Below are 23318 nucleotides of genomic sequence, written 5' to 3' on the forward strand. Positions count from 1 at the left end.
CTCTTCTACTCTTCCCCTTCTCTTCTTAAACCATAATCCCTCCTAACACTGATAATGTGACCTAGTTGGGTCATGAAACGTCTGCAAGAAAACCACCAAGCTGGGAGATCACCAAGGACCCCACAGTTCTCCTTCCCCTTTGCTTCCTCCTTCTCTTCCTTTCCCTTCCTCTCCTCTTTCTCTTCCTTAAACCATATTCCCTACTAGCCCTGATGGTGTTACCTAGTTGGGTAATGAAACATCTGCAAGAAAAGCACCAAGCTCAGAGAACACCAAGGACTCCACAGTTCTTAAGAGCCGAGGTGGCGCAGTGGTTAGGGTGCAGTACTGCAGGCCACTTCAGCTGACTGTTATCTGCAGTTCAGCGGTTCTAATCTAACCGGCTCAGGGTTGACTCAGCCTTCCATCCTTCCGAGGTGGGTAAAATGAGGACCCAGATTGTTGTTGGGGGCGATATGCTGACTCTGTAAACCGCTTAGAGAGGGCTGAAAGCCCTATGAAGCGGTATATAAGTCTAACTGCTATTGCTATTCTTCTCCTTCTTCTCACTTTCTTTCTCCTTCTCCATTTCTTCTCCTTCTTCCCTTCTCTTCTTAAACCATAATCCCTCCTAGCACTGATAATGTTAACCTAGTTGGGTCATGAAACGTCTGCAAGAAAACCACCAAGCTCAGAGAGCACCAAGCCCCTCACAGTTCTTCTCCTTCGCCTTTGCTTCCTCCTTCTCTTCCTTTCCCTTCCTCTCCTCTTTCTTTTCCTTAAACCAAATTCCCTACTAGCCCTGATGATGTTACCTAGTTGGGTAATGAAACGTCTGCAAGAAAACAGCCAATCTCAGAGAGCACCAAGGACCCCACAGTTCAACCAGAGGTGGGTTCCTATTGGTTCGGACCAGTTCAGCTGATTAGGTAGTAACTCGGCCGGACACGCGCCTGAACCAGTTCTATCCTCGGGGTTGACACCTTGATTTTCTGTTCTGCACATGCGTAGAACAATCTTCATTGAAAAAAATTATCCATTTTTCCTGTTCTAATGTTGTGCATATGTGCAGATCTCTTTAGGCGCAAATACGCAGAACTGGTAGTAATGCCGACAAGAACCCACCCCTGAGTTCAATCCTGAGCTACAAATACTATTGATAGAAGAGTTTGGCAAAACCAGGCATGCCTCACCTTGCTCGGTCCATTTCAAATTTGTGGCAGCTCTGAATATGGAACATCAGATCTCCCCCGTTGAGGTACTCCATTAGAAAGAAGAGGTTCTCCTAGCAAGGGTCAAAAGAATGACCATTAGTACTTGGGCAACAGCTCTAGGGCAGGGGTGTCAAAATCAAGGCCCCCTGGGCCAGATCTGGCCCATGGGGGGTGCTTAAATCCGGCCCATTGAGCTGGCCTGGAAACATTAAAGGACCGGCCCGCAGTGCCTCTGGCTGCTAAAATGGGCCCGGTGCGTCCCTGCGCCTCGTTTTCACTCTCCATGGCCTCCTGCAGCATTCTGCCTGCCGAAAATGGCCCGAAAACGGGTCCGAAAACCACAAAATAATGGGCCCCAAAACGAGCCATGTGCATCCCATGCCTCGTTTTCACTTTCATGGTCTCCTGCAGCACTCTGCTGGCCAAAAATGTCCCCAAAAATGCCTGAAAACAGGCCGAAAATGGGTTAAAAATGGACTCCAAAATGGCCAAGAAGATGGGCCAAAAATGGGGCAGCGTGCCCAAAAACGGGCCAAAACATACCTGAAAATGGGCTGAGAACGGGACCCAAAATGGCTTGAAAACAGACCCAAAACCTGCCCCCAAACGGCCTAGAAAACAGTGCCACACATCCCATAACGGGCCAAAACCTACCCAAAAATGAGCCAAAAACGGGGCCAAAAACGGTGCTGCATGCGGCCCGTTTTCAGCTGGCAGAGTGCTGTAGGAGGCAGCCGTCCCCCACCCCCTCTCCCCCCCACAGGCCTCAGAAGAGAACTACAATGCTGATCCAGTCCTCGAAGAAGTCCAGTTCAACACCCCTGCTCCAGAGGCAGTAGCTGTATGATTTGGACAGAGATGGGTTCCTACCGGTTTGGCCCAGTTCGGATGAGTAAATAGTAACTCAGTTGGACACGTGCCCAGGTCGGTTCTATCCTCGGTGCCGCCATCTTAATTTTTGGTTCTGCGCATGCGCAGAGCAATCTTCATTACAAACATGAAATTTTCTGGTGTGCACTCGAGCGAAGCAAGTGCACGCAGAAAAAAATTGTGCCCCAAACCAGCAGTAATGCCGGCAGCAACCAATCCCTGGAGTTGGACAAAGCAGTTGCTTGATTCATGTATATTTCTAACCTTAGTTTGGAAAGTGCAGAAGACGTGGGTGAGAAATGGGTGCTCCCAAGCCAGCGAGAGGACGCGCTTCTCCACCATGGTGCATTCGACATCATCGTCCATCAAAACCACCTCCTTCTTCAGGGCTTTCATGGCGAAAAACTGGTTTGTGGTTTTGAGTTCGACGAGGAAAACCTGGAGCAAAAAATTACACCAAGTAGCAGGTTAGACAAGCAGAATCATAAACATCAGAAGATAATTCACACACACACGGCCCTGAGGGCATTGTATAGATTTGCAATCAGTTGTGGCTCTGTACATACCCCTATATTAGGTCTACAGGTAGTCCTTGACATAAGACCATTCCTTTAGTGACCTGTTGTGGCCCAGCAGGAGCCGTTGGAGCTACCACCAGACAGCGAGGGGTCTACGAGTCGGCTCTGGAGGATGTGGAGGACCCTGGACAGGATTCTGACTCCGAGCAGGGCGCAGAGAGGCTGGTTGGCCACCAGGAGGCACCTGAGCCTTGGACCAGTGGGGAGGAGACAAGGGAGAGTGAGCCGGACACCAGTAGTGAGTTGTTCCTGGATGCACGGCATCGAAGAGCTAATAGGCGTCAGGAACAGTTGTGCGGGTACAGGAGGTAATTGCACTCAGCTGGTGGTCATTAGGCTCCTCTCCAGACTATAAAAAGGCTACTTGTGCACACGCCTCTCTTTGCAGAAGTCAACACAGGATCGAATGTCGGAGAACATTGTTATGAGCTTGGCAGGCTGGATTGCTGCCAAGCCTTACCTGTGTTTATTGCTGCCTAAGCTTGTCTATGCTGGGTTGCTCCCAAGGACCTGTCTGTCTGTTAATTAAATGCCATAACTTATCTTTGACTTGGAGTGTGCTTGGGTGTGGAACGAGGGGGGTCAGAACAGTGACCATTCGAAATTACCACGGCACTGAAAAAAGGGACTTATGAGCGTTTTCTACAAGACTGTTGTAGCATCCCTGGTGGTCACGTAATCAAAATTCAGACGTAACTGACAGCGGACTCATAGTTATGACATTTGCAGTGTCAAGGGGTCACGTGACCACCTTTTGCGACTGTCTTGTCAAGCAAAGCCAATGGGGAAGCCTGATTCACTTAACAATCGTCACACTGTCTTTACAACTGCAGTGATTCGCTTAATAACGGTGGCCAGGAAGATTGTAAAATGGAGCAAAACTCAATTGACCACTCTCTCTTAGCAATAGTGTTTGTAAGTCCACTGTGGGCTCCCTTGTGTTTGTAAGTCATGGACTATCCGTATTTAGCAGCTGAGCCAAATTATTTCTGGGCCAGGAATGATTTGTTCTGAACCATGGCAATCGTGGACATTTTTGTATACCTCACCTCAACTCTGAGGTTATGAGAGAACCGGCTTCCCGTTGGCAGGAAATTTGGCTTCGCCTTTCTTCCTGGTTCCTATTTCAGAGGGTCTTTTCAGTGCAACAGAGGAATGGTGGCTTAGCAGCTCTCCAGCTACCCCTTCACTACTAGCATTTCAAGAGTGAAGGAAATTAGGATCGGGGAGTGGAAAGGACAGGAGTATGAAGATGACTGCACACGCCCTGCTTCATTGAAAAATCAACTCCTCTTCTCTTCCTCACCATCACCTTACCTTGCCAAAACTTCCTTTCCCCAGTGTTCTGTGCAAGTAAAAATCGTCGATGGTTAACTTGGGCAATTCTGCTTGAATGTCTTTCCTTGGTTCCAGTGGAGAATCGGAAACTGGGGTATCATCTGTGGGTGATTCCCAGGAAATTCCTTGCGGTTCTATAAAAGATTCCAGGCCATTCGTGTTGAAATATTCTCATTAAAAAAGAAAACCACCACCTTCATTCTACCCCTTAAGTCAGAATCATGCAACATGACACTACAGAAGGAGTGATAACTTTAAGAGTTGTGGACTTCAATTCCCAGAATTCCTCAGTCCGTCATGCTGGTTTCCTGGGTATATGTCTGTCTGTCTGTCTGTCTGTCTGTGTGCGTGCGTGTGTGTGTGTGATTTAATTAAAGTCAACACCAGTTTTTTTATTAGGAATTATGTCGGTAAAATACAAAAAAGAAATCCAGTGTCTAATACTGGATATAATATAATTACGGCAGCAAGGATTGCCTTCGCCCAGAAATGGAAAAACAAATTAACTCCAAGCGAAGATGAAATAATAAGAAAGGTTATGGACTGTGCCGAAATGGATAAACGAAGAAATCCAGGGAAAGGAAGAATCAGAATTCTACCAGATATGGGATAAGTGGTATAGATGGATAGAGGAAAGAAACAAAAATAAATGAAAGAATATAACAAAACTCAAAAATAATAGTTATGAATAAAATAAGAGGGTTAAGAATGGTGAAATCCAAATGAAATACGATAGAAGGGGAAATAATATAAGGTGAGCAGTATCGATTGATAATTGCTATTATAAAAAACAGGAAGTTCCTGTTCGTACTGTGTTGTATAAATGTGGCGTACGTCTAATTTTTGTGTGTGTATTTTACATGTTTGTTAATAAAAATCTTTTTAAAAAATAAAAAATAAAATAAAAAATAAAGTCAACACCAGTTATACCGGTAGTCTTTGACTTACAATTGTTCATTTCGCAGCCGTTCGAAGTTACAACACTGAAAAAAGCATCTTATGACCATTTTTCACACTTACGACTGTTGCAGCATTCCTGTGGCCATGTCAAACAAAATTCGGAGGCTTGGCAACAAACTCATATTTATGACAAGTCGCAATGTCCCGGGAATGATCCCCTTCTGACCACCAAAGTAAACAGGAAAGTCAGATTCACTTAACAACGGTGTTGCCGTACTAACAGGAATTGCAGTGATCCGCTTAACAAAGTTCATCAAACGGGGCAAAACTCACTGACACACTTCTCGCTTAGCCACAGAAATGCTGGGCTCAATTGTGGTGGTATGTTGAGGACTACCTGTATAGCCCACAGATAAGGAAAAATTCTACTAAGTGTTGTGGCCCGCCACAATCCAGCAAAGCTGGTTGCAGATTCAGGGCGGTTCAACAGTTATCAGCTGCCTTCGGAGTCAGAGGAGAAGGGAACAGCTAAGAAACAAGGACTGACTCGGGAGTAAAGGCACAGGTGGACGGTGAATGGCCCCTCCCATAGGGAATAAAAGAGGAGAGAAAGGGGAGTGGAGTTTGCAGGAGACAATTAGTTCCATTCATTAGGGTGAAGATCTGTTCCTGACTTCTTGCCAAGAAATTGCTGCTAAAGCGTGGTGTTTAGAAGATATCGGCCTGGCAGCTCTCCAAGCCAGACAAAGGTCTGAAGTTGTGAAATCTCATGAAAGACTGTTTTCAGGGACTTTGCTGGAGAGGAATTCCCCTTTCACCTAAATAAAAGAGGTTTTATCGGGACGAGGAGTCGGCTTCATGGTCTTGGGAAGCCTAGGTCAGCACACTAACTAGGAAAACATATTAATAAAATGAAATACCCTTTTTGCCTGTTGGGGGCGCAGAAGGGCTGAGCGATTCCTCTTTCATACAGGAGATTTCAACTGGTCCTTCTCGTAAAATCCGCTCCGAATCACGCAGGCTTCGGGCCTGAGTCAACACAGAACATACAAAGGGTGGGGGGAAAAAACATAGAATACATCCATGCCACATGTTGGGTGCCCTCACACACAGAGATGGGGCAGGCATGAATCGGAAGAACCTACCGATCAGCAAGCCAAGGGTAGAAGAGAACATTTCTACCTTCTGATGCAACTCTTGAACTCGTGCCCAAGAGATGTGAGATCCAAAAACAAGACAACAATTTGCAAATTTGCATCCAATTTACAGAAGGAGAAGTTTATGTTTTGAAGTCCAATGGCAATAGCCGTGGCACTTAATTTATATACCGCTTCACCATGCTTTAGTTTAAAGCCCTTTCTAAGCAGTAATTTAAGTCTAAGTACTACAGCTATTGCTATTGGACTTCAACTCCCAGAATTCCCTAGCCAAATGATTTTATTTATTTATTTATTGGCCTTGGCTAGGGGAATCTGTTGCCCAGAGGAGGGGTCAGCAAATGTAAACACTCAAAGAGCCATTTGGACCTGTTTCCCACAGAAAAGAAAACACCGGGAGCCACAAAGGTCCTAACCGGAAGCCCCCTGTTCAATTCTGGAGCTGACCGGAAGTTCAGTTCCCCCACCATAGAGTCTCCTCCTAGCGCGGCGTACTTTTTCCTCTACCTATCATAACCGAAAGCCCTATCAATTGTGGAGACAACTGGAAAACCCTCCCCTTGCCATAGAGTCTTCTCCTGGCGCACTGTGCTTCTCTCCCACTCCACCAGAAGCTCCTCTCAAAATTGTGGTGCTGAACTGTGACGGAGCCGCAGCAGAGGGAGGAAAGAGCCACATGCGGCTCCAGAGCCGGAGTTTTCTGACCCTTGGCCCAGAGGATCATGTCAACTAGGGACAACTCAGTGACTGCGAACGAAGATACTCTCAGTTTGCTTCCCTCCCATCCATCTTTCTTTACGAAAACAACCCTAAGCGACACCCCGCTTACTCACTTGTTGCCTGCTCTCAATCAGCGCCAAGGCTTCCGCCATGAGCTTCTGGTTCACCCCGCAAAGATTCGCCACTTTGGTCTGGCACTTGTGGTGGACGTTCATCGTGCAGGCTGCAAGGCAGAGACCAAGTCACCGGTCAGACCTGGGGTGAAACGCTACCGGTTTGTAGTAAAAATGTGACTGGTTTGCCCGAACCGGTAGTAAAAAAATTGCTTCCGGTTCAGGAGAGTTTTTCCGATGATCAGTTGTGACGCACGATTTATATTAGCTAGAAAGCAGGATCTCCTGCTTTTATGGCTAATCTAAATCGTGTGGCACAGCGGATTCCCTCCCCTTGCTGTTCGTTTACCTTCACAGGCACGCTTGGTCGAAGGCTCCACCCACTCACCCAGGCGTCATTTTGATGCTCTACGCACGCACGTGCTCACATTGATACCGAACCGGTAGCAAATGTAAGTGGATTTCCTTGGATATGATTATTCTGCACTATCATGCTCATATTTATAAAACTCAGTGCCTCTGTGAAAGGAAAGGATGACTACTGCGTTTGTGGTCCAATCAGAACATTGCGTGTGTTGAAGTTGTTTTAACGCAAACCAAAGATGCCTTTTAAAAAACAAGTTTGCATCATATTCTTATGCATGCCAGTGCTGTGTGTGAGATAATTTAAGGTGGTTCTGACAAGTGTCGTCGGCATCTTCATATTACATGGGGGGCAAGCCACTCCCATCTGGTCACATGGGTGGCAAGCCACTCCCACAAAGGAGGCCACACCCACAGAGTAGGTTCGAACATTTTTTGAAACCCACCACTGATTTCACCCCTTTGAAACTGCTTGCTAGGCATGTGGGGTGATCCTTTGCCCCAAACTGAAAGTATTTCTTTTATTGCTTTGATTTCTCTAACATTTTGTTGCGAAATGGTTGATAGGACATAAACATTAGCAAATTTTGGAGTAAGAGATGGGGAGGGGGAAAGGAGATGGGGAGGGAAAGAGGCTCCTATAGACAGTCCTCGATTTACAACGGTTTAGTGACCATTCAAAGCTACAACGGCACTGAAAAAAGGAACTTGTGGCCGTTTTTCGCACTTAACGACCGTTGCAGCACCCCCTGGTCACGTGTTCAAAATTCGGACGCTTGGCCACTGGCATGTACTTATGACGGTTGCAGTTTCCCGGGGGGGTCATGTCATCCGTCTTTGGTGACCTTCTGACCAGCAAAATTGACGGGGAAGCCAGCATGGCTTAACAACTGCGTTACTCATTGGAGCAGCTACCGCGATTTAAAAGTGATTTAATAACTGTGGCCAGAAAGGTCGTAAAATGGGGCGAAACTGACTCTGTCTCACTTAGCAACAGAAATTTAATAACTATGGCTAGAAAGGTCGTAAAATGGGGCGAAACTGACTCTGTCTCACTTAGCAATGGAAATTTTAGAAATTGTGGTCGTACCTCGAGTACTATTTACAGCGGGGCTGAAATGATCCCCTGCTTATCTCCTTAAAGCCCAGGCGATCCCAACTCACCGTCGCATTTTAAGCCCTGCCGTGCCAGTCCCCAGAGCAGCGTTCCACAATGGTCACAGAAGGTGGGGCTTTTATAATTGTACACCTTGAAGCGGTGGGGCATGTCGATCTTAAACCTTTCCTTGTTGAACTGGAAGAGAAAGAAGGGGAAATGAGGTTTAACACGTCCCCGTAGCTTTGAAGTGGTAGCTGTGATTTCACATTGTTGTATATATCAGTGTTTCTCAACCTTGTCAACTTGAAGACGTCTGGACTTCAACTCCCAGAATTCCCCAGCCAGCATTCGCTGGCTGGGGAATTCTGGGAGTTGAAGTCCAGACCTCTTCAAGTTGACAAGGTTGAGAAACACTGTTGTATATAATCCAATCCCTCTGGTCGAGCAGCAGGGGTGAAATTGCTGCCAACATTACTGCCGGTTCGGTGTGCAAAATTTGCACGCTCCATGAGCGTGTGCATTTGCCCCTAAAAAGGCCTGCACATGAGCTCCCAGTTCCAAACTGGTGGTGAAGGTAAGAGAAAACCATTACTGGAGTAAGGCCACAGGTCAGAGGTGGGTTTCTACCAGTTCGCACCAGTTCGGTAGAACCGGTTTGTCAAATCTACCGAACTGGTTAGAAGAGGTTCCACCAATGGACCCGGAAAGCAGGCCACACCTACAGAAGAGGTTCCAAAAATTTTTGAAACCCACCACTGATACACACAGACAGACAGACAGACAGACTCACACAGAGAGAGAAAGAGAAAGAAAGGAAGAAATAAAGAAAAAAGAAAAAGTGAGAGATGAAAGAAAAAAAGGAAAAAGGGACAGAGAGACGAAAGGAAGGAGAGAGAGAGAGAGAGAGAGAGAGAGAGAGAGAAAGAAAGAAAGAAAGAAAGAAAGAAAGAAAGAAAGAAAGAAAGAAAGAAAGAAAGAAAAAAAACACATGGCCGGCAAGCCACTCCCACCAGGTCACATGGCTGGCAAGCCACTCCCACAAAGGAGGCCACACCCACAGAGTAGGTTCGAAATTTTTTTGAAACCCACCACTGCCACAGGTGGAGGATGAATGGCCCCTCCCAGAGGAAGTAAAAGAGAAGCGAAAGGGGAGTGGAGTTTGCAGGAGACAATTAGTTCGCTTCATTGGTTCGTGACTCTCCGAGGCTCCTTGCCAAGTTTTGCAGATCTCGGCCTGGCAGCTCTCCAAGCCAGATAAGGTCTGTGACTGTAAATCCTCCCTTGAAAGACTTTGCTGGATGTGAATGAGCAGAATTCACAGTCATTTAATAAAAAAGGGTTTGTTTTTTGTCAGGACAAGGAGTCTCCTTCGTGGTTTGGGGAAGCCTCAGTCAGAACACCAAGTAGTAAAAGTAACACAACCCCAAACCTACCATAGTTTCTCTACTATTAATAGCCGATCCGGTACACTTTGCGATGACTTTGTCAATACACTTCTTGTGAATCGCAGCATTGCATTCTGGAGGGAAATGAGACCCTTTTCACTAAAAAAACAAGTTTTACAGCTGACACAGAAAGACCACAACACAGATTATACTCTCTTACACACAATTGGACAGAAATACAGCACGACGAGCAAAGGAAACCATTTAGTTCAGTCCCAATCAGGAGTGGCCGCTGGTTTTGGACAACAAAAGCCAAGATGCCCTCTAAAAAAACAGGCAGAGGTTTTGATGGTGCCCTCCTGTTCTCTCTTTAAACTTTTCTGAACAGATCCAGCTGAATCCCTGGGCTGCCCGGCGGGGCACTCAATAGGAGGAGCCATCAAAACAGTTCCTTTCCCCTTCTTCTCAGAGGTATTCATTCCAATCCTCCTTGAAAACCATTTGTCTGAAATAGCAGAGGCTTTCCAGTTGGAGCAGGGGGTTGGACTAGAAGACCTCCAAGGTCCCATCCAACTTCCTTCTTCAGCCTGTGTCTGTTTTTCCCCCAAGTTCAGCCTTGCATAAAAATTTGCCTCTAGAACTAGTTCAGGGGCCAGATCTGGCAGCTAAACAAATAGGGAATTTGGTGTGTGTGTGTTTGTGTGTGTTTGTGTGTGTGTCTGTGTGTGTGTGTATGTGTTTGTGTGTCTCTGTGTGTGTGTGCCTGTCTGTCTGTCTCTCTCTGTGTGTGTGTATGTGTGTGTGTGTGTGTGTATGTGTGTTTGCCTCTCCAGTGTCAGGAGCACCCACTGGGGTTCTGCTAAATTCCACCCAGAATTGTCATTCATGGTGTGATGGTAGGAGAACATGCTTCCATCTTTACAGCTAAAGGTAGTCCTGATATTGAATTAATTAATTGTGTCGGTTAAATCTAATTTTAAGCAAGGTTTTCTTTTCATTCTTTTTGGGGGCGCAAATCCCAGCAGGTACTCAAATTATGATTGTCAATCTGAAAAAAAAAGGTTGAGTTATTCTAAAGTTCAGATTTCTAAGGGCAGAAAAATGGCACCTCCTAACTCTGTATTTTGACCAATAGACAAAACAGAAAGTTCCAATTCAAGCATAAAATATTTTCTCCCTTGATTCTGGCTTCTTATTCTTGAGATTATTTTTTCTTCCTTGAAAACTAAGAAAAACAGAAAACCTAAAATGTCTGTTTTCTTTCTCAGTGATTGACAATGACTTGGAAGCATACTAGATTGTGAGAATGGTGAAAATATGAGCAGGATCGTAAGACTTTAAAAAAACCCATTAAAACATTTTTTGAAAACTACATGTTTTGCTTCCATACAGAGATTGTTGTGATTATTAAATTACTTTTTTCATTCTTAGGCTTTTCAGCAGAGTATCAAGAACTATTGCACAGTTATGATAATCATCAACATATAATAATATACTGAAAGATCTTACGCCTGCACTGATAACCTTGCTTGTTAAGGCCCCTGGAATAAAAAGGAAAGGAAACTAGTATTAATATAAAACAGATTTCAAATCATGCCTGCATTTGAGAAAAATGACTTTTTAAAAAATCAATAAGGGCTGCAGTTCCTACTCAGGCTTACTGAATTTAACTTGAATTAAAAGAATAAATTTGATTCAGAGGATCAAAAGTCCTGCAGCATCTGAAAAAGGCAGAATTATCCAATCCCCCAAAAACCCGCAAACTGAATCAAAACCGATTTTGATGACACAGTTCAACTTTCTAAATCTTACTTGGCCCATCAGATTGGCTCAGATTAGGAAACCAAATTGGATTGGATCAAATCTGGATCAAAGGAGGACTCCCAAGTGACACGTTTTTGACCGTCAAAGGGAATTAATCTGATTTTTCAAACTCAAAAAATCGGAATGTTAAAAGCTCTTGGGAGGAAGCTGCAGAACTCAAGCATACTGATCAACCAAGAGATGCTATTGAGGTCTAGTCTAAAGATCTTGGGGTTTGGATGGGGATGAGGATGCTTCAACTCAACCCAAGTAAAACTTAAGTATCTATTAATACATGATTCTTCCAGGGCTGGAGATTCTCCATCTGCGTCTGATGGTTCTTCTTCCTACAACCGTAGAAGCGTTTGACCAATGGATCTTCAACAGCTCTGAAAAAGAAGCTGTATATCTCAATCCCTGTGATGACTTGGGGTCTCATCGTTGGGCCTGGGTGAGGATGAAGATGCTTTGACCCAACCCAAATTAAATATCTATGGTTAGGGTTAATGAATCAAAGCGGCTCGTTTGACCAAAGGATTCAAAACAGCCCTTTGGTGGTGGCCCGCCAGCAGATCTGGGGGCAGACTCGGACAGTGAGGAGGTTGGGGAGGAACATGGGCCAGTCCTGGGGAAGGCTCAGATGAGATGGAGAGATGGGGCCATCCGACAGTTATCAGCTGCCTTCAGAGTCGGAGATCAGTGGGGCAGAAGAACAGCTGGAGCCTGTTCCCGATGTGCACATGCACAGAGCTTCCAGGAGAAGGGAACAGCTAAGGACTCGGGAGTAAAGGCACAGGTGGACGGTGAATGGCCCCTCCCATAGGGAATAAAGAGGAGCGAAAGGGGAGTGGAGTTTGCAGGAGACAATCGGTTCAATTCATTAGGGGGAAGATCTGTTCCTGGCTTCTTGCCAAGGAATTGCTGCTACAGCGTGGAGTTTGGAAGATATCGGCCTGGCAGCTCTCCAAGCCCGACAAAGGCCTGTAGTTGTGAAATCTCTTGAAAGACTCTTGGCCGGGAGAGGAATTCCCTTTAACCTAAATGTTAGGTTTTATCGGGACGAGGAGTTGGCTTCGTGCTTTTGGGAAGCCTAGGTCAGAACACCTTTTGACCCCTGAATCATATAACAGCTCTTCAGACCAATGGATCATAACAGCACTTTTAACTCATAGATCATAGCAGCTCTTTTGGTGTGGTGGCCTAAAGGTGGCGCTCTTGTCTCACAATCAGGAGGCTGTGAGCTCGATCCTAGGTAGAGGCCAATAGTTCTCTCTCTGGGCACAATGCAAATATATCCGCTGAATGTAACTCTGCATTGGTGACAGGAAGGGCATCGGGCCAGTAAATACTCAAGCTGCATTCAGTTGCCCAGAGGTCATTAAATGGTGTTTGGAAGATATCGGCCTGGCAGCTCTCCAAGCCTGATAAAGGCCTGTAGTTGTGAAATCTCTTGAAAGACAGTTGGCCAGGAGAGGAATTCCCTTTAACCTAAATTTTAGGTTTTATCGGGACGAGGAGTTGGCTTCATGCTTTTGGGAAGCCTAGGTCAGAACGGTTCCACCACAAATCCGCGGTAGACTAAAGCGCGCTCGACGAAAGCGCGTATGTGACGTCATCACAGCGCGACGAAAACGGCACGCTGTGAGCGGTAAATTTAAAATTAACGCAAAAACCTTACCCTAACCCCCCCAAACCTAACCCTAAACCTAACCCTAAGCCTAACCCTTAACCTAACCTTAAACCTAACCCTAAACCTAACCCTAAACCTAACCGTTAACGTAACGCTAAACCTAACGCTAACCCTTAACCTAACCCTAAACCTAACCCTAACGCTTAACATAACCCTAAACCTAACCCTAACCCTTAACCTAACCCTAAACCTAACCCTAAACCTAACCCTAAACCTAACCCTAAACCTAACCCTAAACCTAACACTAACCCTTAACCTAACCCTAAACCTAACCCTAACGCTTAACATAACCCTAAACCTAACCCTAACCCTTAACCTAACCCTAAACCTAACCCTAAACCTAACCCTAAACCTAACCCTAAACCTAACGCTAACCCTTAACCTAACCCTAAACATAACCCTAACGCTTAACATAACCCTAAACCTAACCCTAACCCTTAACCTAACCCTAACCCTAACCCTAACCGTAACCCTAACCCTAACCCTAACCCTAACCCTAACCCTTACCTTTATGTGAATCGGCTTGCTTTAATTTTATTTTAATTTTAATTTAATTTATTTTTAATTTTATTTGTCGCGCTGATGACGTCACGTGCGCGCTTTGATCGGGCGCGCTTTAGTGGACCGCGGTTTTGACGGGTCAAGGGTCAGAACACCTTTTGACCCATGGATTATAGCATCTCTTTGGACCAATGGATCACAACAGCTCCTTGGATCAATAAATCATAGCGGCTCTTTCGACCGAGGGATCATAACAGCTGTTGGACCAATGGATCATAGCAGCTCTCCAGAGGAAGCATCTTCCCATCCAAAAAGAAAGTTGCATCCTGTCCTTCACAGACCAACCCCAAAAGGACCCCCTCGGTCGTACCAGACAAATTCGTGGCAAACAGAACAGAACGTGGGCTGGGGAAAGAAAGTGGCTGTAAACTCGTGGCACTTGACATTATGAATCTTCGCTTGCTTGATGGCCCCTCTCCTCTGATGCAGGGAGAAAAAACCTTCCTTTTCACAGTCGATAAACTCTGGGTCATCTGAGTAAGAAAGAGAACCAAGAAATTCAGTGGTCAGGCCATGAATATAAATAAGACATATTTAAAACAGTTGGCAAAGGTGCGAAGAAACACCCCGATTCATAAGAATAACCAGGCACACTTCCTAAAATCTTTAGAGCCCCTGTTACCATCAGCAGAATGTTAACGGTGCTTCTGTTATTTCTGAACTTCACCAGAAATGTGTTTGATGGGGGAGAGATAATACTTTTCTTGGTCCCCCCCCCCCAAATAAAAAAATTCCCGCTTGTGAAAAAACTAGCATGTTCAGAAGAACAGAGTTTGTTTAAATTTGGGCTGTATGAACTGAATATCTTCATGTAACATAAAGGTTCCCCTCGCACATATGCGCTAGTCGTTCCTGACTCTAGGGGGTGGTGCTCATCTCCGTTTCAAAGCCGAAGAGCCAACGCTGTCCGAAGACGTCTCCGTGGTCATATGGCTGGCATGACTAAATGCCGAAGGCGCACAGAACACTCTTCCCTTCCCACCAAAGGTGGTCCCTATTTTTCTACTTGCATTTTATATGTGCTTTCAAACTGCTAGAAGCTGGGACAAGTCACGGGAGCTCGCTCCGTTACGCAGCGCTAGGGATTTGAACCGCCGAACTGCCTACCTTTCTGATCGACAAGCTCAGCGTCTTAACCACTGAGCCACCACATCCCTTGATCTTCACGTCGGGTGCATTACATACAATCTCCATACTCTAAAATGCTGACTTCATAAAGCAAAAAAAATTGCAACCGTCTTCTGGAGGTTGCCAGACAACAATTCCCATCATCCTGAATTGATTTTGCTGAGGCTGATGGGCATTGCAACTTAGAATTAGGAGAAATTTCCTGACAGTGAGAACAATTAATCAGGTGGAACAACTTGCCTCCAGATATTGTGAATTTAAGACTGGAAGTTTTAAAGAAGATGTTGGATAACCATTTGTCTGAAGTGGTGTAGGGTTTCCTGCCTGAGCAGGGGGTTGGACTAGAAGACCTCCAAAGTCCCTTCCAACTCTGTTATCCTATTCTATTTCTATTGCTAAAGTCAGCAGTCCCCAAACTGAGATATTAACTAGGACAGTATTTCCCAAATCCTGGCAGCTTGCTGGCTGGGGAATTCTGGGAGTTGAAGTCCGGACATCTTCAAGTTGCCAAGGTTGAGAAACACTGCCCTAAACAATGATTTCCTTCTGTTTTATCCTTGGGTATTTGGCACAGAATGATAAGGTAGGAAGACACTGTTCTCTAGCTAACATGCTTGATCCTAAACTCTACAGGTAGTTCCTCCAAATTTCTGTTGCTAAGCAAGATAGTTGTTAAGTGAATTTTGCCCTGATTTACCATCTGCCTGGCTACGGTTGCTAAGTGAATCGCGGCTGTTACCATCTCGACATTTTAACCACGCGCTGCAGATACGTCTCCCGATATGGCTTCATGCGATGGCCCAGTTCATACAACACAAGTTGTGAACTTTGCTGCCTTCCCACAAACTCCCGTGGCACGACAAAACCGCGGTCCACTAAAGCGCGCCCGATTAAAGCGCATCACTGATGTCATCAGCAGCGCGACAACAACGACCGCGGAGAAAAAAGGGCGCTTTAAAAAGCGCTTTTAAAGCAAGCCGATTCACGTAAAGGTAAGGGTTAGGTTTAGGTTTAGGTTAAGGGTTAGGGTTAGGTTTAGGGTTACGTTAAGCGTTAGGGTTAGGTTTAGGGTTAGGCTAAGGGTTAGCGTTAGGTTTAGCGTTAGGTTAAGGGTTAGGTTTAGGGTTAGGTTTAGGGTTAGGTTAAGGGTTAGGTTTAGGGTTAGGTTTAACGTTAGGTTAAGGGTTAGGTTTAGGGTTAGGTTTAGCATTAGGTTAAGGGTTAGGTTTAGGGTTAGGTTTAGGGTTAGGTTTGGGGGGGTTAGGTTTAGGTTTACACGTTAATTTTAGCTTTACCGCTCAGAGCGTGCTGTTTTCGTCGCGCTGTGATGACGTCAGGTACGCGGTTTCATCGAGCGCGCTTTAGTCGACCGCGGTTTTGTGGTGGAACCCAAACTCCTACATTCCATTTTAGTGTCTATGGAGGTTCTCAGTCCTCCAGGTCGGGGTTGTCCCAAAAGTGCTTTTTTTTTTTTTTAAGGGGCAACTGGACTTTCTTTTTCCTTTTGAAGACATTTCGCTTCTCATCCAAGAAGCTTCTTCAACTCTGACTGGATGGTGGGGAAAGGAAGGATTTATGCTCCTTGCAGACACAGCTGGTTAAACTTTTGGGCAGGGATGGGTTGAAATGCTAAAAGGCCTTGAAAAGAACACGAGTGGAATTGATACTTGCCAGTACTTTCCAAAAAGTATCTTGCGTTCATTAACATCCTTCCTTGGGGTTTTAGCTCCAGCTGGAAAAGAAGACAAAGAAATAGAATTTAGAAAGGAAAAGGGAAGGCAATCAGAGATTTGTTTTTTTTAAAAAAACAACCAGAGAGTTCTTTTTTAATAATGCAGCCAGTCCAGGTTTTGCTAGAGAAGTGGGGTTTTTTACAAATGGAGAAAGGATGGGAGGGAGGGAAGAAAGGAAAAGAAAGAAGACAGAGAGAAAGAAAGAGGAAGGGAGGAGAGAGGAAAGGAGGGAGGGAGGAAGAAAGAAAGAAACAGAAAGAAGAGAGAGCAAGGGATGGAGTAAAGAAGAGAAGGAGGAGAGGAGAGAGGAAGAAAGGAAGGGAGAGGAAAGAAAAAAGAAAGAAAAGGAAAGAAAGAACCAGAGGGGATGATAGAAGGAAAGAAATCAAACGAAAGAAGAGGGAGGGAAGGAAGGAAGGAAAAAAGAAAGAAAGAAAGCAGGAGGGGATGACAGAAGGAAAGAAATCAAATGAAAGTAAAAGAGTGGGAATGGAAGGAATGAAGGAAAAAAGAAAGAAAGAAAGAAAGAAAGAGTCGAGGGAGATGATGAAATGAAAGAAATCAAACGAAAAAGAGGGAGGGAAAAAAGGAAAGAAAGAAATAAAAAGAAAGAGGGAAGGAAGGAATAAGAAGAAGAAAAAGAAAAAAAGCCAGAGGGGATGATAGAGGAAATAAATCAAACAAAAGAGGGAGGAGGGAGGAGGAAAGAGGAAGGAAGAAGGAAGGAAGAACAAAGAAAGAGAGAGCTTGAGTGGATGATGAAAGAAATCAAATGAAATAAAAGAGTAGTACTGGAAGTATGAGGAAAAAGAAATAAGAAAGAAGAAAGAAAGAAAAAGAAAGAACCGAGTAGAGTGATGAAATGAAGGAATCAAACAAAAAATGTAGGAAAAATGAAGAAAGAAAGAAAGAAAAAGAAAGAGGGAAGGAAGGAAGAAAGAGCTGGAGGGGATGATAGAAGGAAAGTAATCAAATGAAAGAAGAAGAGGGAGAGAGACATGGAAACAAACAAACAAACAAACAAATAAACAGAGAGAGGGAGGACGACTGAAGCCCAATTCACAAAAGTCTTTAAACGTTAACGCTGCTCCAAGGTGTTGAAACTTACCCAAATGTCAATTTTCCCATTATTCTTCTTGCACTTTTCAGCCACCAGGTTGAGTTCCACCGTGGTCTCGGAGACCATCTCGGCGCTCTTGTCCTTCACCACAACATGCATGACGCGTCCCCTGTGGATGTGGGCGTCGAAAGTGCTGTTCCAGGGCGGATACATGGTCGGCTTCTTCTGGATGAAGACTGGGCCTTTCTCTAGGATCGACAACAATTCCACTTTTTATACTCACAAAGCAGTGGTGGGTTCCAGATTCCGTCCCAACCGGTACAGTTGGAACGGCCCCGGGCATCACCCACATGCACATGCGTTGTAGTGTCAAATGACGCTTCTGCAAGCCTCCACGACGCGACACCAGCTGCTCAGTGAAGCGTCGCGCAGGTGCTGTATGCGCCATGGGCGTGCGTGGAAGCACCGACAGCTTTAAAACACGGTAAGGAGCACGGGCAGGCAGGTGGGCCCTCTGGAGCACCATACCGGAACGGTACCCAGTGCTCTGGGCAGGCTCCGGTACGCCCGTACCGGGGCGTACCACCTGCAACCCACCACTGCCACAAAGCCATCAGAACATTGGGGAACATCACAAAAGATGAAACAAATGGGCCTTAATATGCTTAACACCCCTTTCTCTTTCTCTGTTTTCCTCTGTTTTTAATTCTTTATTTTTAAATTTTTATTTCTGTAAGCCGCCCGGAGTCCTTCGGGATTGGGCGGCCTATAAATTTATTAAATACTAAATACTAATACTAATACTCTGCCTCAGTTTCTCCACTCTCAATTTTTCTCAAATTTTCTTAGCCCGTTCCTTCATGGCCCGGAGGGTGTTATGGAGAATATATATTCGTGCACCCGAGTGTGCGAATTGCATTAATTCCGCTGACCTTTCTGTGTGCGACCAAGTGTTTTTCTGCATTAACTAGAGTTTATTTTTAGCTTGTCAGCCTTCTCGAGTTACAATTTAACTGACTGAGCTTTGCAAGCCCGTATATTTAACAGCATTTTTTCCCCGAGCAGAATGCAGCAAAATGCGGCGACTTTATCGGGGGTGATTTACAGGTTGTCCTTGACTCACGGCCACGCCCGAGCCCAAAATTTCTGCGACTAAATGAGACGGTTGTTAAGCGAGTTTTGAGGAACCATGTTGCGACTTTTCTCGCCGCTTAAGTGCTTACGTGAATCAGGGGTGGGTTTCTCGGCCCGTTCCAACCGGTTCGGTTGGAACGGGGCCGGCGGCGTCCTCGTGCACGCGCGCGGTGCACGCATGCGTACTAGCATCTGTGCGATGCTCCAGCTGCTCCTGGAGGATCGCGCAGGCACTGTATGCGTCCTGCGCATGCGTGGAAGCGCAGAACTCGTCAAAACAGGATAAGGAGCGCGGGCGGGCGGGCGGGCCCTTCACCGTTCCCAGAAGTTACTTACTTCCGGGTTCGCCGACCAACCGATTCGCAGGGACCGCCGCGAACCGGTTGAAACCCACCCCTGACGTGAATCACCGCAGTCGTTAAGAAAGCAACACGGTTGTTAAATGAATCTGGCTTCCCCATTGACTTTGCTTGTCAGTTGGTCGCAAAAAGGGATCACACACGTGACTCCGGGACACTGCAACCGTCACAAGTACATCAGTGGTGAGTTCCTATTGGTTCGGATCGGTTAGGCCACACCCATGGTGGTTTGGCAGCCTGAGTCCCCGTTCGGGCCTCCCCCAGCCCGTTTCAGGCTGAAATTGAGCTTCCGGGGGCAGAATCCAACCTGGATTGGGCTGGGGGGAGGCCTCTGGATGCCCAAATGGGGCTTCTGAGGGACAGATCCACACTCAGAAGCTCCATTTTGGCTGGCAATGTGCCAGATGAATGTTACAGTGCCTCTGTGGTTGTTTCTGAGGGTGAACAACTGCTGTGGTGCTGCAAGATTCATAGTTTGGGGCCTTGTTCGGAAACGTTACGGGGCGCTGATCGTGTAGCTTCGAACGTTCGCTAAGGAACGCTCATAACCTGGGGATTATCTATAGCAGTGGTCCCCAACCCCCGGTCCGCGGACCGGTACCGGGCCGTGGAGTACCTGGCACCGGGCCGCGCAGCGACCGGGGGCCATGATCACTGTTTCCTCTAAGTGAGCGTGGCTTGGTGGGTTTCGCGCACGTCGCAAAAAAAGCCCGCGCAGCAGATTCTATCTGCTGCGCAGAGTTTTCTGTAAAGCAAACGTGGGGAAGTTCTTTGCAGGCGCCTAGAACTGGCCGCCTGCAAAGGACCTCCCCAGACTTGTTTTGATGAGCCGCCAGTCCTCTTGCTTCTTCTCCTTCACCAGCAAAGCTCCTGCAGCGGCGCCTCTCCCTCCACGCGGAGCACCTGAGCTGGCCCCCGCGTTATCCCTCCCCCTTCCTCCTCTGCCGTGCTTTTGAGGCCGCGGGAGCTAGTAGGAAAGCGGCGGAGGTGGAGGCGGCGGCAGGGGTAACCCAGAGCCCAGCGGAGGGGGAGGCACCACCGCTGCTGCCATGGGCGGAGCTGCCAGCGGGAGCTTTGCCGGTGAAGGAGAAGAAGCAAGAGGACTGGCGGCTTTGAAATGCAACCCCCTGGTTCCGCCGGCCGCGGATTTGATTCGGCATAAGTGGGGGCCGAACGCATGCTGAGCCGACTTTGCGCAGTGAGGCGGAGTAATTCAACCCCCCCCCCAAAGAACGTGTGTGTGTGTGTGTGTGTATGTGTGTGAGAGAGAGAATTGGATCAAAATTGGTGGCCAAAGGAGTGGAGGGAGGGAAGGAAGGAAGGGAGGGAGGGAGGAAGGAAGCCCTGCCCCCTGTGAAAAAAACTGAAGATGGAGCAGTGAATAAACCATAAAAGCAACAAACAGTTAATGCGTAAGTAAGCTGAGGAGCAAGTTCTCAACTAAGGAAGCAATATAAGAAAGAAATATAAAAAGCTCAATATGCCAAAACACTTATTTTAGTCTTCATTTAATTACTTGTATTGTAGTCTGATGTAACATCTTTTTAAAGTTAACGTTAGTTAGAAAAGATAGGGTACAAAACTTAATAAAAAAATTGTACATTCATTTTGAAAAATAAATGCAATACTTGATTAATTTCATATCTTTATTTAAAATAGTTTTGGTTTAATCAAAACAATCTGATATATAAACAATCAATGTGTTGTCGCGAACAATGCCCCCCACCCCTGCGCGCGCTCAGCGGGCCACGGTAAAATTATCAAAGGCTGACTGGTCCGCGGCGATAAAAAGGTTGGGGACCACTGATCTATAGAATAGAAGAGAAGAGAAGAGAAGAGAAGAGAAACAGAAATGAACCAGAAATGGAAATAATAGAAACAGAAACAAAAATAGAAAGAATAGAAATAGAAAGAATAGAAATAGGAAATAGAACAGAATAGAACAGAAATAGAAATAGAAATAATAGAACGAAATAATAGGAACTAGAAATAATAGAAATAGAAATAATAGAAATAGGGAATAGGGAATAGAATAGAGTATAGTAGGAATAGAATAGAGTGGAGTGGAGAGTGGAATGGAATAGAATATAGAATATAGAATATAGAATATAGAATATAGAATATAGAATAGAGAATAGAGAATAGAGAATAGAGAATAGAGAATAGAGAATAGAGAATAGAGTGTAGTGTAGAGGAGAGTATAGTAGAGTGGAGTGGAGTGGAATGGAATAGAATAGAATAGAATAGAACAGAATAGAAACAGAAATGAAACAGAAATGAACCAGAAATGAACCAGAAATGGAAATAATAGAAATAGAAACAAAAATAGAAAGAATAGCAATAGAATAGAAATAGGGAATAGAATAGAATAGAATAGAATAGAAACAGAAATGAAACAGGAATGGAAATAATAGAAATAGAAACAAAAATAGAAAGAATAGAAATAGGAAATAGAACAGAATAGAACAGAAATAGAAATAGAAATAATAGAACAAAATAACAGGAACTAGAAATAATAGAAATAGGGAATAGGGAATAGAATAGAGTATAGTAGGAATAGAATAGAGTGGAGTGGAGAGTGGAGAGTGGAATGGAATAGAATACAGAATACAGAATATAGAATATAGAATATAGAATATAGAATATAGAATATAGAATATAGAATATAGAATATAGAATATAGAATATAGAATATAGAATATAGAATATAGAATATAGAATATAGAATATAGAATATAGAATATAGAATATAGAATAGAATAGAACAGAATGAATAGAATATAGAATATAGAATATAGAATATAGAATATAGAATATAGAATATAGAATATAGAATATAGAATATAGAATATAGAATATAGAATATAGAATATAGAATATAGAATATAGAATATAGAATAGAGTGTAGTGTAGAGGAGAGTATAGTAGAGTGGAGTGGAGTGGAATGGAATGGAATGGAATAGAATAGAATATAGAATATAGAATATAGAGAATATAATAGAGTGTAGAGTAGAGTAGAGAATAGAATAGAATGTAGAGTGTGGAGTGGACTGGACTGGAATAGAATAGAATAGAATAGAATAGAATCCCCTTCCAACACTGATGATGTTACCTAGTTTGGTCATGAAACATCTACAAAAAAACCACCCAAGCTCAGAAAGCACCAAAGAATCCTCATTCCAAACTTGAGTTACAAATATTCTCCTTTATTGGTAAATGGAGATCTGGGTTTGTGTGTGTTTGTGTGTTTTTTAAAAACTGTTTGAGAAATGGATAACTTTGAGCTGGAAAACAACCGGCATGAAAAAGATTAAATAGCCCTTCCCTGTCTCTTCTTTCCTCATTGAGATTCAGAGCCTCCCTCGGGGGGTTAAGGTCAAAATCGAAGGGAAAACAATACCTTAACTTCTCCTTGAAACTCACACTCTCCAATTTCCTCACTGAAATCCAAAGGAACGGAAGACCTTCAGCTCACACCCAGCAGCAAATGATGTCCTGACCTGAAAGAGGTGTTTCCTTACCAGCCTCCGCTGCCTCCTTCACCATCACGGCACAATAGGGGTCGACCACGTCTCCTTGCGAAGGGAGGTAGGGGCCGCTGTCAAAATTGGACAGCCCAATCCTCAGAAAAGGTGACATGGTAATTCTGCAGGGGATCAGAAAGGTCTGGTTAGGGATCGGTCTAAAACACCAAAGCAGCCACTTCACAAGTGCATGCACACAACACAGAAGGACAAACTCATCATGATGACTGGATTCAGCAGCCCATCTGCATCTGAAAGACAACCGTCACCCTTTTTTTGAAGACAGCAAACTCCACATTCTGGTCAGATTAACGTGGCTTGGTGGGAGTGGCAGGGGAAGGATACTGCAAAATCCCCATTCCCTCCCCACTCCAGGGGAAGGAAACTGCAAAATCCCCATTCCCTCCCCACTCCAGGGGAAGGAAACTGCAAAATCCCCATTCCCTCCCCACTCCAGGGGAAGGAAACTGCAAAATCCTCATTCCCTCCCCACTCCAGGGGAAGGATACTGCAAAATCCCCATTCCCTCCCCACTCCAGGGGAAGGAAACTGCAAAATCCTCATTCCCTCTCCACTCCAGGGGAAGGAAACTGCAAAATCCCCATTCCCT

General features: G+C 45.1%; 1 protein-coding gene across 1 annotated transcript in view; it reads right to left on the reverse strand.

The window, feature by feature from the left end:
- Positions 1–23318, reverse strand: part of PRKCQ (protein kinase C theta) — a 48136-nt gene that overhangs the window by 8080 nt on the left and 16738 nt on the right. The window contains exons 2-13 of the mRNA XM_032220523.1: positions 22706–22830; positions 17740–17939; positions 16570–16630; positions 14081–14243; positions 11226–11257; positions 9765–9850; positions 8397–8526; positions 6870–6979; positions 5800–5908; positions 3959–4113; positions 2328–2501; positions 1173–1264 (exon numbers count right to left, since the gene is read on the reverse strand). Of these exons, the coding sequence (XP_032076414.1) occupies positions 1173–1264; positions 2328–2501; positions 3959–4113; positions 5800–5908; positions 6870–6979; positions 8397–8526; positions 9765–9850; positions 11226–11257; positions 14081–14243; positions 16570–16630; positions 17740–17939; positions 22706–22823 (1430 nt within the window). The 5' untranslated portion in view covers positions 22824–22830. The remainder of the gene's footprint in view (positions 1–1172; positions 1265–2327; positions 2502–3958; positions 4114–5799; positions 5909–6869; positions 6980–8396; positions 8527–9764; positions 9851–11225; positions 11258–14080; positions 14244–16569; positions 16631–17739; positions 17940–22705; positions 22831–23318) is intronic.

The sequence above is a fragment of the Thamnophis elegans genome, chromosome 7 (genome assembly GCF_009769535.1).
Source record: "Thamnophis elegans isolate rThaEle1 chromosome 7, rThaEle1.pri, whole genome shotgun sequence".
In the NCBI taxonomy this organism is placed as follows: domain Eukaryota; kingdom Metazoa; phylum Chordata; class Lepidosauria; order Squamata; family Colubridae; genus Thamnophis; species Thamnophis elegans.